This window comes from Pongo pygmaeus, chromosome 18 (assembly GCF_028885625.2).
Source record: "Pongo pygmaeus isolate AG05252 chromosome 18, NHGRI_mPonPyg2-v2.0_pri, whole genome shotgun sequence".
In the NCBI taxonomy this organism is placed as follows: domain Eukaryota; kingdom Metazoa; phylum Chordata; class Mammalia; order Primates; family Hominidae; genus Pongo; species Pongo pygmaeus.
The window spans coordinates 17,044,667-17,065,058 of NC_072391.2; the positions used below are offsets into that span (position 1 = coordinate 17,044,667).

General features: G+C 40.8%; 1 protein-coding gene across 5 annotated transcripts in view; it reads left to right on the plus strand.

The window, feature by feature from the left end:
• The window catches only part of ZC3H7A (zinc finger CCCH-type containing 7A), a 48,720-nt gene extending 29,015 nt beyond the window's left edge, over window positions 1–19,705 (plus strand). For all 5 annotated transcript variants that reach the window (XM_054453344.2, XM_054453343.2, XM_063654336.1 and 2 more), the window contains 13 exons: window positions 1,578–1,642; window positions 2,177–2,363; window positions 3,095–3,256; window positions 4,989–5,185; window positions 5,523–5,623; window positions 6,996–7,177; window positions 7,902–7,978; window positions 8,611–8,744; window positions 9,143–9,248; window positions 12,086–12,194; window positions 13,930–14,063; window positions 17,453–17,616; window positions 18,792–19,705. In XM_054453344.2, coding sequence (XP_054309319.1) covers window positions 1,578–1,642; window positions 2,177–2,363; window positions 3,095–3,256; window positions 4,989–5,185; window positions 5,523–5,623; window positions 6,996–7,177; window positions 7,902–7,978; window positions 8,611–8,744; window positions 9,143–9,248; window positions 12,086–12,194; window positions 13,930–14,063; window positions 17,453–17,616; window positions 18,792–18,981 — 1,808 coding nt within the window. In that variant the 3' untranslated portion in view covers window positions 18,982–19,705. The remainder of the gene's footprint in view (window positions 1–1,577; window positions 1,643–2,176; window positions 2,364–3,094; window positions 3,257–4,988; window positions 5,186–5,522; window positions 5,624–6,995; window positions 7,178–7,901; window positions 7,979–8,610; window positions 8,745–9,142; window positions 9,249–12,085; window positions 12,195–13,929; window positions 14,064–17,452; window positions 17,617–18,791) is intronic.
• The last annotated feature ends 687 nt before the right edge of the window (window positions 19,706–20,392 follow it).

A 20,392-nucleotide genomic window follows, 5' to 3' on the forward strand; every position in this document is an offset into this window, starting at 1 on the left:
TTGTAGCTAAAAATATAAAGACTAAGCCTTCAGTTTTGAATTTATCTTGACTTAGCTGTGCCATTCTGGAGACCCAGGAGCAAAGGCATCAGAAGAGAAATGTGTGTGGCACTGGTGTTTCTGTAGGATAGTTTGTTAAGCTGGGAGTTTATTATTTTGGGGGTGAAATGACAATGTATTCTCCCATAAAGGTGTATCTCATCTTAAAGAGTCTTAGAGACAGTCTATGCTATTAAATTCTGATCTAGGCAAACACTAATTTAAGATCAGTATTTAGAATGATAGCAATCAGATGTGTCTATTTTAGGTTTCATCTGTGGAGCTCAGCAAACCGTGGCTGCTGCTTTAACTTTACAGGAGATTGCTGAGTTTGGGGTCTGACTCCTGTTTCTGTCATCCTAGATTTAACATATATACTTCAAACAATCACTAGAAAAATATTTTTTGAAGGCATTGTTACATGGCTAAAAGGGCAAAAATCTTACATAATTGACTTAAAGATTGACTTAAAGAAATTAAAATATATGGGAGACAGAAGGGCAGAGAGAAAATAATTGAGTGCTAGACTAAGAAAAAGAAAGTAGGCCGGGCGCGGTGGCTCACGCCTGTACTCCCAGCACTTTGGGAGGCTGAGGCAGGAGGATCACTTGAGCTGAGGAGTTTGAGACCAGCCTGGGCAACATGGTGAAACCCTTTCTCTACAAAAATATAAAAATTAGCCGGGTATGGTATGTGCCTGTGATCCCAGTTACTCAGCAGGTGGAGGTGGGAGGATTCCTTGAGCCCAGGAGGTTGAGGCTGCAGTGAGCCAAGATCGCACCCCTGCACTCCAGCATGGGTGACAGAATGAGACCCTTTCTCAAAAAAAAAAAAAAAAAAAAAAAGAGAAAGTAAATGAAAACTTTACTAATTTTTTTTTTTAATGTTATGGTCAGTTCCTGCTTCTTTTTTTTTTTTTTTTTTTTTTGAGACAGGGTCTCACTCTGTTGCCCAGGCTGGAGTGCAGTGGCGAAACCTTGGCTCACTGCAACCTCTGCCTCTTGGGTTCAAGCGATTCTCCTGCCTCAGCCTCCCGAGTAGCTGGGATTACAGGTGCCTGCCATCACACCTGGCAAATTTTTTTGTATTTTCAGTAGAGACGGGGTTTCACCATGTTGGCCAGGCTGGTCTCAAACTCCTGACCTCAAGTGATCTGCCCACTTCGGCCTCCTAAAGTGCTGGGATTGCCAGGTGTGAGCCACCGCACCCGGCCCCATATTTTCAAAAGGAAAGGCTCTTTTCCCATTTTTGAATATAAAGAATTTTCTTCGTGTTTTTAGTAGTTGCAGTTGGTGGGCCCTGCCTTAGCTTATTTTTCTGAAAATAGGTTTTTATTTAAATTTGACTATGCCCTTGGTTTCTAGAGGAAAGCAAAGACTCTAGAGCCCTCTTTGGGTGTCAACCTTGAACAAGAAAATTTCTAGAAACTGGGACGGGAGAATAGCGTGGGAGGCCATAGCCAGTAAGCTACTAAGCCCTGATGTTCTTATTACATGATCAGAATGAAAAGGTCTGTTGAAGTTTTTTTATTATTTTAGATCTGTCCACCTCAACTTCTAGAGAGGGAACACCGCTTAACAACAGTAATTCTTCCCTTTTACTTGTAAGTGCCACTTCCTCTTTTGTAAATACATCGCTTGAATTGAAAATAGTTACTTAAGTAACTGAGTTATTTGAATGAACATGACAGTCTCCCTTAAATTTTGTGTGTGCTGCAGGAAATTGTGTTAAAGTAAGACTTCTGGAACATCTAGTAATAACAGCTCTGTGTTTAAGACTTTATCTGTTATAGCAAATTAATCGGTATTGCAGACAGTGTAAGAGGCTTTAGCACAGCGTAAACAAATCAAGGAAATATAAGATCAGGGCATGTAAAGCGTGTGTACTTTTGCAGTAGAACTTATTACTTATAATATGGAGGATCAAAAAAGTGGGGGGGTGACTAGAAACCAAAAGAGAGAAAAATGTAGAAAGAGACAGTTTTTAAGATAGAAGAGCATTAAGGATGGAGTAGTACTGACCTCAGTTTATGAAGATTATCTTACTTTTCAGATGAATTCAGTTCCTTTCTTCAGTGATAATGCAATATTTGTTGGCTGTTTTTTTGTTTTTTTTTTTCTTCTTATTTTTCTTGCAGATGAATGGACCAGGTAGTTTGTTTGCTTCAGAGAATTTCCTGGGAATTTCAAGTCAGCCTAGAAATGACTTTGGAAACTTTTTTGGAAGTGCAGTTACCAAACCATCTTCATCAGTGACTCCAAGACATCCCCTCGAAGGAACCCATGAATTGAGACAAGCTTGCCAGATCTGTTTTGTAAAATCAGGTCAGGACCAAACAAACACGCAGGGAATATTAAACTACTTGCTCATAACCTTGAAAGTTCTTAGGAATTTGTAAATACATGTTAACAACCTCAGTTATTATGGTTCTTCAATCCCTATTTTGAATTCTTCCTAAACAAGTAGCAGTTACTGATTTAGTGCCTTTGGAGTATAATAGGATAAGTCTCTGCTCTTGTTTGATGTAATTTTATTTATAGAATCATGTAGAATTATTTACCTATTTTTGGAAGCTTATTGAAATTTTAATGAAACTCCTTATGTTCTCATTATATGCTTAAGAAGTTGATTATTTTCAAATAGAGCAAGAACTAGAAAACAGCATTATAAGACCAGTATACAATACAATGTATATGAAAAATTAAATACTTTGTTAGCTTGTTTCATATGTTTACCCTTAAATCAAGTGACATAAACACTGTTTATTCTGATTTATAAGCCATCAAAATTCCTCTCCAGATTATTTCCCTAAAGTTAAGTAAGGGTATTTTTTTTTGGCAGGAGTGGAGTTGAATAGAACATTGTGTTGTCTGATACATTATAAAAGGCAAAAATCTACCTTAGTAGCCTACTTACTTTTTAGGGTTGTGGAAGTGGGTTTTCTGTGGGAATTTAATAATTGATGTTCATCTGTTCATGTCTGCTTGTAAATTTACCTGTAAAATGAAATGATATTTTTTGTGCATATGAGCAATCCTCTTTACATCTTTTTCAGGCCCTAAGTTAATGGATTTCACTTACCATGCTAATATAGATCATAAGTGTAAGAAAGATATTTTAATCGGTAGGATAAAGAATGTTGAAGATAAATCATGGAAAAAAATACGTCCAAGACCAACAAAAACAAATTATGAAGGACCATATTATATATGTAAAGGTATGTACTGTAATTACTTAATTAGTATACATTACATAAGTGATGAGCTACAGTCATGCTTAGCTTAATGACAAGGATACATTCTGAGAAATGCATCATTAGGGGAACATCACAGAGTACTTACACAAACTTCGATGGTGTAGCCGACGATGCACCTAGCCTATCCATGACATAGTCAATGGCTCCTAAACTACAGACTTGTACAGCTTGTTACTGTACTGAATACTGAGGCTACTGTAATGCAATGGTATCTGTGTATCTAAACATAGAAAAGGTACAGGAATAACACGATATTAATCTTATGGGACCACCATTATATATGCAGTCTGTAGTTGACTGAAATATCAGTATGTGGTGTAGGACTGTGCTTGCTACATTTATTATAACATCTATTAATATGTAATTTATTACATTATGTTATTATAATGGTATTGACTGTTATAAAAAATGTTTAGAGCTAATGGCAAGTTCCTTGGATTGAGATGTTAATATTTTTTATATTATTTTTACTGTTGTTTTTAACTTTTTCTTTTTTGAGACAGAGTCTCATTCTGTCATCCAGGCTGGAGTGTAGTGGTGCAATCTCGGCTCACTGCAACCTCTGCCTTCTGGGTTCAAGTGATTCTCCTGCCTCAGCCTCCCGAGTAGCTGGGATTACAGGCATGCGCCAATACACCTGGCTAATTTTTGTATTTTTAGTAGAGACAGGGTTTCACTATGTTGCCTAGGCTAGTTTCAAATTCCTGGCCTCGAGTTATCTGTCTGCCTGGGCTTCCCAGAGTGTTAGGATTACAGGCATGAGCCACTGTACTGGCCAAGGTTTTATTTTATTTATTTATTTCTTAATTTTTTGTGACAGAGTCTCACTCCGTCTCCCATGCTGGAGTGCACAGGCACGATCTCAGCTCACTTCAACCTCTGCTTCCCAGGTTCAAGCAATTTTCTCATGACTCAGCTACCTAATAGCTGGAATTACAGGCATGTGCCACCCTGCCCCACTGATTTTTGTATTTTTTAGTAGAGATGGGTTTCATCATGTTGGTTAGGCTCGTTTTGAAGTCCTGGCCTCAAATGATCTGCCTGCCTCGGCCTCCCAAAATGTTGGGATTACAGGTGTGAGCCACCACGCCTGGCCTATGACCAGGTTTTAAACAGAAGACTGTCTGAAACCTTACGTTCTCTCTAAACAGAATCAAAACACTGAGCTAAGGCTTTGAAAAATGTTTAAGATGCTTTTGAGAGAACTTGGTATTTTCATGTTTGTCAAACAAGTTTGTGTGAATGAGCTTAGAATGTCCCTAAATGATTTTTTTTTTTTCAGCTGAGGTGTGGTCCATCACAGTATCAAGGCTCTTCTCACAGTCCGTGATAAAAATAATTAAGGCTTGTGGTACTTCTCTTTTTTAGAGTTGATACCATCCATCCCCAGATAATAATATGCATATCATTGTTTGAGTCTGTCCATGAATTGTTAGACAAATTCAAATGATGCCCTAAATGTTGTTTATATTTATTGGCTTTAAGGAAACAGTTACCATCATTTTTTTTGTTTGTTTATTTTGACACTGGGACTTGCTCTGTTGCCCAGGCTGGAGTGCAGTGGCAAGATCATTGCTCACCGCAGCCTCAAACTCCTGGGCTTAAGGGATCCTCCCACCTCAGCCTCCCAAGTAGCTGGGAGTACAGGCCAATTGCCATGTTTTCAATGTCTTTCCATTCCCTGTCTTTCTAGATGTTGCTGCTGAGGAGGAATGTAGATATTCAGGCCACTGCACGTTTGCTTATTGCCAAGAGGAGATAGATGTGTGGACACTGGAGCGGAAAGGAGCATTCAGCCGTGAGGCTTTCTTTGGTGGCAATGGAAAGATTAACCTTACTGTGTTCAAACTTCTCCAGGAGCATCTTGGAGAATTTATATTCCTTTGTGAGGTGCGTTCTCCAAAACTTATTTTCCACTGTAAAGTTGAATTTGCAAGCCCAGTGGTATTGTCCTGCCATATGATAAAACATTCACTCGGTAAATGAATAAATATTCATTTATTTATATGATAAATAATATCATATTTATGAATAAAATATTCCTCTGGTCCTGCCATGTGATAAAACATTCATTCAGTAAATGTTAGCTATTACTGTTACCAAAAAGAATATTAAAACTTCATATTGAATATTAATTTTGTAATGATATTGAAACTAGGACAATATTCTGGGTACAAAATTTATATTTTGTATTTTTTTTTTGATAATCTTTCTCTCTCTATTTCAGAAATGTTTTGATCATAAGCCTAGAATGATAAGTAAAAGAAATAAAGATAATTCTACTGCTTGTTCTCACCCGGTTACAAAGCATGAGTTTGAAGACAATAAGTATGTTGATAGTTTCTAATTTCTGTAATGACAAAATAGATTCTTTTTCTAGATCTGAATAAAAACTAGTAGTAGTATCTGTCCAAGCATTGCCCTTTCATCGTTTGTTGTTATTTTGAAGAACAATGACGAAATTTTAAAATGTCTTTTAGTAGATTTGGCTGGAAAGTGAACAATTAACTAAATATATTATGTAAAACAGAAAAGCATTATTGATGTATAGTTTCTCATGACATGAATTTAGGTATTTTATGGCTTAAAATATAAGTACCCCCCCCCCCAATTAATTCAACAATTGCATGTAGTGATTTGGTTTTTTTGTTTGTTTTTTTGAGACAGAGTCTCGCTCTGTCACCCAGGCTGAAGTGCAGTGGCATGATCTTGGCTCACTGCAAATTCTGCCTCCCAGATTCAAGTGATTCTCCCTCCCAGATTCAAGTGATTCTCCTGCCTCAGCCTCTCGAGTAGCTGGGATTACAGACACCCACCACCAGGCCTGGCTAATTTTTTGTATTTTTTTTTTTTTTTTTGAGATGAAGTCTTTTTCTGTTTCCCAGGCTGGAGTGCAGTGGCGCGATCTCAGCTCACTGCAACCTCCGCCTCCCGAGTTCAAGCGATTCTCCTGCCTCAGCCTCTCAAGTAGCTAGGATTACAGGCATGTGCCACCACACCGTCTAATTTTTGCATTTTTAGTAGAGACAGGGTTTTACCATGTTGGCCGGGCTGGTCTTGAACTCCTGACCTCAAGTGATCCACCCGCCTTGGCCTCCCAAAGTGCTGGGGTTACAGGAGTGAGCCATCATGCCTGGACAACTTTTTGTATTTTTAGTAGCGACAGGGTTTCAACATGTTGGCCAGGCTGGTTTCAAACTCCTGACCTCAGGTGATCCACCCACCTTGGCCTCCCAAAATGCTGAGATTACAGGTGTGAGCCACTGTGCCCAGCCCCCATGATTTTTTTTCTGATAAAAATTTAAAATGTAGGGCCAGGCGCCATGGCTCACGCCTATAATCCTAGCACTTTGGGAGGCCGAGGCGGGCGGATCACGAGGTCAGGAGATTGAGACCATCCTGGCTAATACGGTGAAACTCCATCTTTACTAAAAATTAGCCGGGCATGGTGGTGGGCTCCTGTAGTCCCAGCTACTTGGGAGGCTGAGGCAGGAGAATGGCGTGAACCCAGGAGGCGGAGCTTGCAGTGAGCCGAGATCGCTCCACTACACTCCAGCCTGGGCGATAGAGTGAGACTCTGTCTCAAGAAAAAAAAAAAAAAATTTAAAATGTATTGTCAGTGTAGAACTTTATATATATATATATATATTTGAAAAATCTATGGCAGAACAATATTAAAATGTCACTGTTTTCATCTCAGGTGCCTTGTCCACATTTTGCGAGAGACAACAGTAAAATACTCCAAAATACGTTCTTTTCATGGCCAGTGTCAGCTTGATTTATGTCGACATGAAGTTCGGTATGGCTGTTTAAGGGAAGATGAGTGCTTTTATGCCCATAGTCTTGTGGAACTGAAAGTCTGGATAATGCAAAATGAAACAGGTAGGTTTGAGTGTGACTGAGAAGTATGTCTCCTCAAGAGCAGACAGGGTTTAATGAAACAGTAATTTGGGCCTGGCGTGGTGGCTCATGCCTGTAATCCCACTACTTTGGGAGGCTGAGGCAGATGGATCACTTGAGGTCAGGAGTTCAAGACCAGTCTGGCCAGTACGGCGAAATCCCCATCTCTACAAAAAATACAAAAATTAATCGGGCGTGGTGGTGGGCACCTGTAATACCAGCTACTTGGGAGGCTGAGGCATGAGAATTGCTTAAACCTGGGAGGCAGAGGTTGCAGTGGGCCAAGATCACAACACTACACTCCAGTCTGGGTGATAATGCGAGACTGTCTCAAAAAAAAACAAAAAGGAATTTGGAGACTCCCCTACTCCATCAACCAGATGTGGTGACGCTATTGATTTTGTTCTGAGCTTTAAACTTTTGAGTTTTAGAGTTGCCTATTTTGAGTGTGTTCTCATGTCATTAATTACTGATACAAGTTGATACATGCAGTTGTTGGGAGGAAAGATTCCTCAGAAGGCACAAAGAGCTGTATTTGTGTATATTCCATTTCAAAAAAGAGTAACGTGGTATTCATCCTTGCTGATGGATTAGGATGTATGAGAATAGTTTGGAAGCTGAAGGTTCTCCACATCTGACTGCACCCAGATTGGTGGGCTGTTGTTCTTATAGATATAATTTAAAGGAAGGCTTGTACATTCCCCAGGTATCTCACATGATGCTATTGCTCAAGAATCTAAACGATATTGGCAGAATTTGGAAGCAAATGTACCTGGAGCACAGGTATTTTTCTCTTGTGTACTTTCTGCATTTGGTGTCCTTTCTGGAATTGCCTAATAGATGTTGGTTGTTGGTGGATGCAGTTAACACTTACAGTCCAGTTACTTTCTTAATGTTCATTCAGGTGAGTCATTCTTATGTGAAAAAACAATTCGCATTTTAGTTGATCATCATAAAAAAATTATGCAGCCCACAATGCCTGCCAAGAGTGTAGGACACTGTTTTCTTATTTAGTTTAATTGACAAAACAACTGGAGTTCTGGGCTTTATGGATTCTTGGAGTAAGGGGGTTAGATTATTTTTATAGTTTAGCTTTCCACCTGGCATGTCTCGTTTTTCCATTGCTCTCCCCTCAACACCCCTGACCCAAATGAAACAATTCTAGTCACCAATTTCAAAGATGAGTTTCATAAATTAAAGTTTGGCATCTATAATCTACTTTTATGATATTCTCTTACATGTGGGGGAAGAATTGGAGATTTAGTTATCAGATATAATGGTCACATCAAGCCAGATAAAAATGGGAAATTGTATACTATTGTAAAAAAATGCATCTTGATTTAGTATTTTGTCATCAGAAAACTGGTTTTCTGTAAAAAAAAAAAAAATTAAAATGAATCTTTTAATTGTTTAAGGTACTTGGTAATCAAATAATGCCTGGATTTCTTAATATGAAGATAAAGTTTGTGTGTGCCCAGTGTCTGAGAAACGGTCAAGTCATTGAACCAGACAAAAACAGAAAATATTGTAGTGCAAAAGCAAGGCATTCGTAAGTATTGTGTGTGGAAACAATTCCTATTTTGTAATTTTCTGTTTCGTAGGTATAAAATCATACACATAAGAAAAAAGTTTAAGGCTTTGAAGAGAGGAGAGAACAATAGATAATTTAGGATAATTACAGACACAAGGGAAGAGATTTTTAGGACCTAGTAGATAAGAATTCAAAAGTAGTGTTTTTCTCCTGTATTTTATCAATTTGTTTAGAGTTCGTAGGGAATGTTTGTAAATGACAATAGGAAGTGAAAATACAGAATCATAAGGTATTTCTTTTAGAAGCATTGAGAAAAAAATTCTCTGGTTCCTCAGGTACAAACTTTGTGCCTCTCCCTTTGTGTTATGTCTTTTGCTCGTGTGTCTTTGTTTTTTTCTGAACTCCATTTTTCTTAGGTGGACCAAAGACCGGCGTGCGATGAGAGTGATGTCTATTGAACGTAAGAAGTGGATGAACATCCGTCCTCTCCCCACAAAGAAACAAATGCCTTTACAGTTTGATGTACATACGTAATTTTTAAGCCACTTTTTTTTAAATTAGGCATTTCAAATCATTAGAAAATAGTAGTAATTCAGATTGAAACTCAAGCCCTTTAAATAATATTCGTCAGTAATAATGCTATTTAAATGGTTCCTCTTTGGTTTTCCTTCCCCTTTAGTATATGTATGGTTCCGTAGCAGTTTTCATATTGATTGGAATTTTATGAGTTACTTGGAAAAAGTAAATAGATAGTGGATCTGAGGAAAAGTTATGGGGACAATTTAACTTATTTTTTAGATGAATTACTTTGGGGAGGGAATGAGAGTAAATTTTATTTAATTGTGATTTCTTTGGTTTGATACCAAACCTAAGGTTTTCAGTATTATGAATGCTATTGATGAGTTTGTTTTTATCATGCCTTGTCTCTTTCACTGCAGCAAGGGATATGTAGCTACAAGACACCTAACTTTATAAGACTTTCTAAAAGTAACCCAAAGGAAAATGTTCAATGTTAGAGGAACATATTCTTCAAAAACTAGAAAATACTAGACTAACTTAAAGTTAGGATAGTATTTCATTCACACAGTGCCACATTTCATCTTGGTACACTGTAGCACCTTACCTGATCTTGAAGATGATTGTCCGAGCAAACCACTTGAGTTGTCCTGGACTTTCTTCTTCACGAGAGAGAGGGTCTGGAGAGCATCTAGAGGCACTTCACACGTGCGTTAGCAGACAGGGACACTTGGAGCATCTACAGGTAGTAAGCTCTCTACCCGGATGGAGGAAATGTAGAGGGAACTTTTTGCCCAGAGAAGCAGGGCAGATGGACTGTAGTGTCCCCGTGTAAATGAGGCCTGTCTCTGGACTGCAAGAAGGAGTTGAAGAAGAGGTGGATGTAGTTTTCACCACCTACAGTACCTTGCAGTTTTGTAAAACTTACACAAGTAACACAGTCAGTCTTTCCGAGGCGTTGGTAGGTTTGTGTTTTATCCAAAGTGGTTTTAGACTCAGATTTTATTAATGGGTTATGTAGGAGGGGGAAAGGGGTTTATTTGGAACCTTGATTTCTTGTGGTTTAAAGGATGATGGAGATAATATGTATATCAAGTACTTTGATAAAATGAGTACAACTGAGAACATCCCTGGTTCCTGAGGCAGCTGCTTAGAGTATTGGTTATTCTTTAATCTTGAACATGGTGTACTACTGTGCAACATTACAGTAGCTTATTTCCTCTTTTTTTTCACCTGCCATAGTAGGTATTGCTAAGGGACTTTTTTTCTTTTTTTTTTTGCATTTTTTCTTGCTCTGTCACCCAGGCTGGAGTGCAATGTTGCGATCTCCGCTCACCGCAACCTCCACCTCCTGGATTCAAGCAATTCTTCTGCCTCAGCCTCCCGAGTAGCTGGGATTACAGGCGTGTGCCACCATGCTCAGCTAATTTTTGTATTTTTTTTTTTTTAGTAGAGACGAGGCTTCACCATGTTGGCCAGGCTGGTCTTGAACTCTTGACCTCAAGTGACCCACCTGCCTTGGCCTCCCAAAGTGTTGGGATTACAGGCGTGAGCCACCGTGCCCGGCCCGGGACCTTTTTTCTTAAAGAAGAAATTATACTGTGTGCACGTATGTGTGTAGAGAGTGTGGTGAGGCTTAAAGACAATGGGCTTCAAAGTCTGCCAGAAGGGCCCCAGTCAAGTTATTCAGCCTCAGTTTGCTCACCTGTAATTGGGAATAATTATGTGCGATGGTGTTATGTAAACACCTGGCACAGTGCCCGGCCTTCTCCTTTACCTGCTCTTCTTCCTGCTCCTTATCATTGGGCTTTGAAAGACTGTGGTAAATGTTTCCCTAGTAATATGACTAAGTACTTATTGGGATTTGATGGGGGAAAGAATATGACTATTTTATCCAGTACTGACTTTATGCAGAAGATTTTAAGGGTGAGGTCACTGACATTGGTCCAAGGGAGGAAATGTGCAGTGTTAAGGGGGCTGACCCAAAACTCTGAAAAACGTGACAGATGCTAAGCATTTAATGTCACACAAGCTAAATAATGTAGGGCCAGCTCCCGTTGAAGCACAAACTAAGATAAACTAATAATTAGTTGTACTAGGATTTATACCTCATACAGACAAGTAGGTTGATGGTATTCAAGAATGCGTTCTTGGTGATGGAGGTTTTCTTGGTTCCTGGCTCATGATTCTTAGGGAAGTCTGCGTTCTGCTGATCACGATCACTTTATTTTCTTACCAGTATCACTGTATTTACTTTGTTAAATAAAAACACAAATAACCTGAAGAGGTATTATTTGAAAGCTATGTAACTCCATGGTATGGCTAGTGTGATAATTGTCTTCTGATAATGCATATGTAGTGAATTATAGCCGAGGTTAGTTTCCAGTACTGGTTATAAGTTACATTTCTGAAATGTTTTGGGCACTGTTCAGTACCTTTTGGAGTAGCCTGCAGTTTCTTTACTGCTTTCAAGTGCTGATGTGGAGGAATCATTAGTGTTGGACAGGGGAACAGGAGCTGCCAGACTGAGAGGGCCAGAGATGTTCATTGTGGAGTTCAATGTTCTGAGTAAGTGAGTTTGTAGACATTTTCTTGTAAGAAAATGTTCCATGCTTTACTCTGTTTTGGACATTTTCTTTTGAAAAATTTTGGGATAGAAACCTTAATATCATTTCATATATTTAGAGCATATAGTTAATTTGAATAGAGTCAAATTAATCTTACTTTAGAATTTGATTACTAAGTATTAGCATGGATAATAATGCTTCTTTTGCTTAAATTAAAAATTAGGCAGTTTTACTAGGTGTACTTTGTCTTAATCATATTCCTGTTTTTTTATACAGCTGTGCAACCATATTGCTTCTGGGAAAAAATGTCAATATGTTGGAAACTGTTCCTTTGCTCATAGTCCTGAGGAAAGAGAAGTTTGGACTTACATGAAGGAGAATGGGAGTAAGTTAATCTTTTAGCTGTGTCCTTGAGCTAGCTTGCCTGAAAGTTCCTTTCCTCTCTATAAATATGCCAGCTTCCTGTGAACACAGAAAGCAGTTTGCATTCTAAATGGTTGCCCCGTTTCATCAGTAGCTCTGTTGGTGATGATGCCTGGAAAATGTAGGCACAGCCTCAGTGGGGTGGAATGTGGCATCTGATCTGTGTTTGGTTAGGTCAGATTTGGATATAATATATAGGTCTGCATCCTTACATGTAATAGATGTATTCCTAAAAAATGGCCGGGGGAAGTTCAGTACTCCCTTGACGGTTTAAATCAGATCATCTGCTCATATTGGAAATAGTTTGCCCTCTGAATTAACCAGGTTAGAATTAGGGGTTTCTTCAGGGAGGCATTAGTAATCAAACAGGCTCAGAATCAGAGGTCCAAAGAAAGAATGTTTATTTTGGTCAAATTCCAAGTTTATTGTGGGAGCCTTTGAGAGGAGCCACAGACAACCTTTCACTTTTGACCATAAAATGTTTTACTACAAGGATCATTATTCTTTAATCTTAAGTAAACTGATGAAAGGTATACTGACTGCAGTCTCTGGATTATAAGAACCAACCAGATTTGACTGTCGCCTGCCATGTTTCAACCACATAGATCGTCAGTGGTGTGTGGAGGGATTCCCTCTAGCTGTCTTGCTGGGAGTGAGGCCATGCACTCCGGCCTGACTGAAGATGCCCTTGCGCACGAGGCTTTTGCAATGACTCCTGCCACCACTGGTCTTAAGGAAGAAGCATTTCTAGTTTAGCTCTAATCTTTGCCTGATGATACATTGTTAGAAACCATTAGGCAGACAACAAAGCCAAGTTTTGACCAGATCCTCATTACCAGAGTTTTTAGCACAGTGGTTCTCAACTGGGAACAAATTTTGCCACTCCCCTTCCCTGTGGACATTTGGCAATGTCTGGAGATATTTTCATTGTCATGATTGGCAGAAGTTGCTCAGGCATCTAGTGGGTAGAGGCCAGGGATGCTGCTCACCATCCTGTAACGCACAGGGCATGCCCCCAGCAAAGAATTCTCTAGCCAGAATGTCAACTGCATGGAGGTTGAGAAACCTCGGCTTTAGCACTTGGCAATAATGCAGAATACACCTGTTCTTACCATAGGAAGCAACTGGCAGCCACTGCCCAGGACTTGGTCATGGTTGTCTTGTCAGTTGCAGCCCAGCATATCCGCCCTCTGGGACTGTGGCTTGACTGATGGACTCCCATCAGGGTCAGAATCTTGGTCCAGTAGTAGTATGTTTCTCATCTTTCTCAGTAAGCAGTGAGGAGTGTATTAGCTCCAAGTCCCCCAAGCCACGTAAGTAGCCTTGTGTGGTTCTGGCTCTGACACTGAGTGTGGAACGTAGGGCGACAGAGGCAGTGGTGAGGCTTTTGTGACAATACCGTTTATAATGGTTTCTGTGTTTTAAACATCCCCAAAGTGTCGTGCAAATGCAGGGAGGGGTTAATTAATCCTGAGAACTAATATTTGCCATCTAACAGTCCTGAAAGTAGTTCTTATGCATGAGAGTTTACCTGCTGCTTGAACTGGGTGATCTCTCCATGTCTAATATAATAGTCTCCTTCAGCCCCCTTGAGTTTCTTTTGAACTGTATGCTGACTGATACAAAATATGGACACAGTTGCATGTATTTAAATGGTGTTTAGTTGCTGCTGCTGAAAGTAATTCATTTTTCTTTAGTACAAGATATGGAGCAGTTTTACGAACTATGGCTCAAGAGTCAAAAAAATGAAAAAAGTGAAGACGTAGCCAGTCAGTCAAACAAGGAAAATGGAAAACAAATTCACATGCCAACAGATTATGCTGAAGTTACAGTGAGTACCGTGGGTCATTTACCCTCTCTTTGCTGAGCCATTGATGGAGCCTTTCTTTTCCTTTTTCTTTTTTTTTGAGATGGAGTCTCGCTGTGTCACCAGGCTGGAGTGCAGTGGTGCGATTTCGGCTCACTGCAACTTCCACCTCCCTGGTTCAAGCAATTCTCTTGCCTCAGCCTCCCAAGTAGCTGGGATTATAGGCTCGCACCACCATGCCCAGCTAATTTTTGTATTTTTAGTAGAGATGGAGTTTCACCATGTTGGCCAGGATGGTCTCGATCTTCTGACCTTGTGATCTGCCTGCCTCGGCCTCCCAAAGTGCTGGGATTACAAGTGTGAGCCATCATGTCCGGCCTTTCTTTTCTTTCCCATCTTCTCCAAAACCCGGCTCCCTCACTCACTGCCTGCCCTTCTCTGTTCTGTGTCTTCATCTTCTCTCTCTAGTGGTTTCCTGCCACTAGCTTAAGTCTCCTCATGTGAAAAAATCCTTTCTTCAATCCTTCTGACTTTGGAGCCAGAGAATCGTAAGTCCAAGTCCTGGTTTCTCTCCTTACTTGCCTGGCACCCTGGGCAGATTATTTATGTCTCCGAGTGGGGTTGTCCTGATGGATTAGTGAAGTATGAGGAGTCTGTGACTCTTCCCTAGTGGGAGGCCCCAGCAGGTGGCTCAGGAATGTGTGCTGTCTACCCCGCTGGACCTTACATTCCCCGCTTAAGCCTGCAGTCTGGCCTCTCCCTCTATGGTTCTTGGGGACATTAAGTTACCAGTGGTCTGTTAACTGTTTTGATTTTCTTTTAAAAATTTCAAAAAAGTGAAGAGGATAATATAACAAATATCTTGAGCCCACCATTGCAAGTTAACTGATGTTAACAATTTGTTGTAGTTCCTGCTGTAAAATAAATAAAATGCTACAGATAAAGTTGGAACCCCATATGTTACCCTTCCCAGGGGAACAGATCCAGTGTGTATTTTTCCAGGCCATGTTTACCTATGGATGACACATTTATTCTTTTTTTTTCTTTTTGAGATGGAGTCTTACTCTGTTGCCCAGGCTGGAGTGCAATGCGGTAGTCTTGGCTCACTGCAACCTCTGCCTCTCGGGTTCAAGCGATTCTCCTGCCTCAGCCTTCTAAGTAGCCAGGGATTACAGGCGCCTGCCACCACGCCCGGCAAATTTTTTGTATTTTTAGTAGAGACGGGGTTTCACCATGTTGGCCAGGCTGGTCTCAAACTCCTGAGCTTGTGATCCACCCGCCTCAGCCTTCCAAAGCTGTGGGATTACAGGCATGAGCCACTGTGCCCGGCCAACACATTTATTCTTTTTTTTTTTTTTGTGAGACAGAGTCTTGCTCTGTCGCCCAGGTGGGAGTGCAATGGCGTGATCTTGGCTCACTGCAACCTCTGCCTCCCAGGTTCAAGCAATTCTCCTGCCTCAGCCTCCCGTGTAGCTGGGACTACAGGTGCCGGCCACCACGCATGGCTAATTTTTGTATTTTTAGTAGAGATAGAGTTTCACCATGTTGGTCAGGCTGGTCTCAAACTCCCGACCTCGCGTGATCTGCCTGCCTCAGCCTCACAAAGTGCTGGGATTACAGGCGTGAGCCACCGTGCCCAGCTACATTTATTCTTAAATAATCTATAGTTCTGCTTGATGTGGTTTTAAAAGTTTACATAAGCATATGTGTTACTGCCCTTATTTCTTGTTTTTTGGCACCTCCATCTCTCTATTGATTCAGTCAGATCCAGTTTCACTGCCCATTGCAGGCCTTGTGTGTGGCCTGGCCTTCCCCAGCATCTCTCTGCTTGTGACATGCCCTGTGAATTTCTACCTTTGTCACATTGATTCCCTTGCTACCTTTACTTAAGTGCTCCTTGGTGTTTATTTTATTATATATATATTTTTTTCTTCCTTTTTTTTTTTTTTGAGACAGGGTCTCACTCTGTCATCTAGGCCGGAGTACAGTGTCACAGTTATGGCTCACTGCAGCCACTACCTCCTGGGCTCAGGTGATCATCCGACCTCAGCCTCCTGAGTAGCTAGGACTGCAGGTGCTCGCCACCACGCCTGGCTAATTTTTGTTTTTTTTGTAGAGATGGGGATTTTGCCATGTTGCCCACGCTAGTCTCAAACTCCTGTGCTCAAGCACTCCTCCTGCCTCGGCCTCCCAAAGTGCTGTGATTATAGGCGTGAGCCACTGCGCCCAGCTGCTCCTTGGTGTTTCTAGAGCAGGTCACCTCGACTTGTTGGATCATAAGGCTTACCTGGGGCCGGGCATGGTGGTTCATGCCTGTAATCCCAGCAATTTGGGAGGCTGAGGCGGGTGGATCACCTAAGGTTAGGAGTTCGAGACCAGCCTGGCCAACTTGGCGAAACCCCCTTCTCCACTAAAAATGCAAACAATTAGCTGGGCATGGTGGCAGGTGCCTGTAATCCCAGCTACTTAGGAGGCTGAGGCAGGAGAATTGCTTAAACCTGGGAGGTGGAGGTTGCAGTGAGCCAAGATCGCATCACTCCACTCCAGCCTAGGCAACAGAGTGAGACTCTGTCTCAAAAATAAACAAATAAATAAATAAATAAGGCCTATCTGGGGTGTTTCATAATAAAGAGTCCTAGGGCTGGGCGTGGTGGCTTGCATCTGTAATCCTAGCCACTCAGGAGGCTGAGGTGGGAGGATCACTTAAGCCCAGGAGTTCAAGGCTGCATTGAGCTATGATCGCACCACCGTACTCTAGCCTGGATGACAGCAAGACCATGTCTCTAAAAAAATAAAGTAATAAAAAGTCTTCATTTATACCCCACAATGAATGAGTTCAAATCTGTTTTTACCCAGTGTTGCAGATAATTATTTCCCAGGACATTTGGGAAATACTATCCAACACTTACAGTTTGCATCTGTTGTAGCACTTAAATCCCCTCATAGCAGTTCCTTTTGTATAGGTCTGTTCCCCACAGGGGCAGTGTCTTTACATTCCTGATGCCACAGCAGGGGCTCAGTTCACGTACACTGAATGGAGCTGTTGCCCGTCCTTTTGGAGTTGGCATGTCCTGTTCTTTCCCATCCTCTCTGCTTTTCCTCATGGTGTTAATTCTTCCCTGAATCCTTGTTTGCACCTGCCTCTTGTTCTCCCAGCAAACATCCTTGTTTGCATACCAGCTCCTATTGCCTCTTTACCGGAGATTTCCTGGACAGCTGGCAGCATTTGTCACCCTTCTTCTCTGTGTCCTGAGTGCTGGCTTGCTTCCCCAGGCTGTGGTCCTTTCCTTGTCCCTATTTCTAACCTGAGTTTTATGTCTTGCCTGGCTCTCCCACCAGCCTGGGCCCCCTGGAATTGAGTCTGGATCTTAGATCAGGTGACTGATGGGACATGTGTCTTTGCTGCACATCAGGTGGACTTTCACTGCTGGATGTGTGGGAAAAACTGCAACAGTGAGAAGCAGTGGCAGGGCCACATCTCCTCCGAGAAGCACAAAGAGAAGGTTTTCCACACCGAGGACGACCAGTACTGCTGGCAGCACCGCTTCCCAACAGGCTATTTCAGTATTTGTGATAGGTATGTAGGTTTCTACAGTTTTTCCGTGTCAGAATTGCTGATCTCAAATTTTCATGGACTTGTCAGCTGACACGGAATACCTGGGTGTTAAAGTTCTAATGTTGCTGTGCTCTGACAGATCCTGAAGAATTCTTGGGTTTTGGCTCAAAGTGTTTCGTTGCTCACCAAACCATTCCTTTCACTCTTCTTAGGTTATATGAAAAGATTTAATAGTCTTCCAATACTAATTTGAAATGTCTTAGGATAATTGAATAGAGAAGCATGTTCATTCCAATTTGCCCAAATGACCTTTGCGTTCACAGCTGTGATTCTCAAACCCTTTGCCACAAGCTTTGCTCACAGTAAATGTTCATCAGATTTGAAATGGCTTTTACATTATATTTAAAATCTAGAACTTAGATCAAAGGAAGATGTTAGTATGTATCACTCCTTTGTTTAAGTTTTCTTAGAAAATATTTCAATGCGGCCGGGCATGGTGGCTCACGCCTGTAATCCCAGCACTTTGGGAGGCTGAGGCGGTACGGTCACTTGAGGCCAGGAGTTTGAGACCAGCCTGGCCAACATGGTGAAACCCTGTCTCTACTAAAACTACAAAAATTAGCCGGGCATGGTGGCAGGTGCCTGTAATCCCAGCTACTCAGGAGGCTGAGGCAGGAAAATCACTTGAACCCAGGAGGTGGAGGTTGTAGTGAGCCAAGGTTGCACCACTGCACTCCAGCCTGGGCGACAAACAGTGAGACTCTGTCTCCAAAAAAAAAAAAAAACAAAAAAAAAAAAAAAAAGTTTTTCAGTGAAAAACTAAGTAATTCTGAATTGCTTATTTTATTAAGTCACTGTTAATATTTAATGCCCTAATTTAGATCCATGTGATCCTTAAAACTATTGAAGACATTTTTTCTTTGATGCCACCTCTGATTTCTTTCTACTACATCAGGAACAACTATAGTCTTTTTTTCTCCTATCAGTCAGTACTTTTCATAGAGTACATTTAAATAAAGTACTGATTTTTCTATTGTAGATGTCATGGCTATAAAATATTTACCTTTCTAGGCTTGAGATTCCTAACTAAAAGTTGTATGCAAATCATAAAGCTAGTGAAGTATAGAGTTTCAAGAATCATGACACGATTTTTAGAAACAACTTGTGGACACTGAGCAGCTGACTTGTCCTCACAGGTATATGAATGGCACCTGCCCAGAAGGAAACAGCTGTAAATTTGCACATGGAAATGCCGAACTTCATGAATGGGAAGAAAGAAGAGATGCCCTAAAGATGAAGCTCAACAAAGCACGAAAAGATCACTTAATTGGCCCAAATGATAATGACTTTGGAAAATATAGTTTTTTGTTTAAAGATTTAAACTAATATGCTGGCTTTTATGTATGATACCTAATCAGAGCATTGACCATAAAAATTGAAAGTCTTCTAAGGCACATAGCAGAGGAGCTGCAGATTTTCTGCTTGTATTGGCGTATATCGTTCCTCCTGAGCAGCAACCCACAGTAGGTAGGAAAATGGGCTGTTTCACAGGCCTGGCCACGCTCTCACGGAACCATTGGCATCAGATGGTGAAGTGACTGCTACCCGGTTGCCATCTGTTGAACAGACTTTTGGATGAAGTGTGTTGGGGAAGAGGATAAGGTTATATTTAGGACAACTTTTTGAGTTGGTCCTTCATATAAGAATCATGACGGTAAGAGAATAAACACTTGTACTGGGATCAGAATACATGATGGATGAAATTCTTTACATGTTTTAGCAGAATGAATTTGTTTAATATAATAAAGTTTGCTACTTATCTGTATGTAGGTTGCTAAAAAGGATTTTCTTAACTCAGATTTTAAGCCAAATAACCATTTAACACTAGTATTTGTTAAATGGGGTATTTTTCTGTATTTGTATGTTTCACTATAATAAGGGAATTAAGGATAATGTGCATTGAGAATATTTTGAAAAATAATTAATTGACTCAAATTTTATTTCTTGGTCTTTTGCTGTTTAAATGATGATTTTGAAAGATTAAACCTGTACTGTTGGTATTGTGTTAGTGTATGGACCAATACTGCCTGTAATAAAGATTTTATATATAGATGCCTTTCATTTTTTCCTGTGGTCCTTTCCCACAAAGAATTGTTGAAACTGGGTACAAAAATCAAGTTGGTTTTTTCAAAAACATTTTCATTTAGGCAGTGACTGACAGAATGCAAACTGGGACATGAAAGCAGCTTTTGACTTCGTCCTCCTCTCCTCCGAATTTGGGCTCCAGGACTCTTACTGATCGGCTCGTCTAGGTAGCTCTTCCTGGGGCTTCTGTGTTTCATTCAAATGAGCTACACGAGCAGGGAGAAAAAATGGTCAGCTGGTAAGACTTGGGCTGGAATACCACCAAGATGGCTGTTTGGCATAACACCTTTGATAGGGCTCAGAGACTTTAAAGTCAGGATCTGCTGGGCTGTGATGTAGCAAGCGTTTAAACCCTTAATCAAAGTCACTTCCTCATGGGGACGTTGAATGTGTGGGATGTGGGGAAACAGAAAAGGGTCTTTTTTCTGTGTGAGCCGACCAATGGAGAGGAGGGCATGGCTGCAAGGAGTGAGAAATGGACTGACATGGGATACCATCTGTGACTCTTTAAAAATACTAGGAGAGTCTGGTTCCCTCCATGTGTCAGGGGGCAGTGGAGGCCAGTCACTGAACAAGGGGCATCAGGAGTGCATCTTTTTATTTATTTATTTATTTTATTTTTTAGACGGAGTCTCGCTCTGTCGCCCAGGCT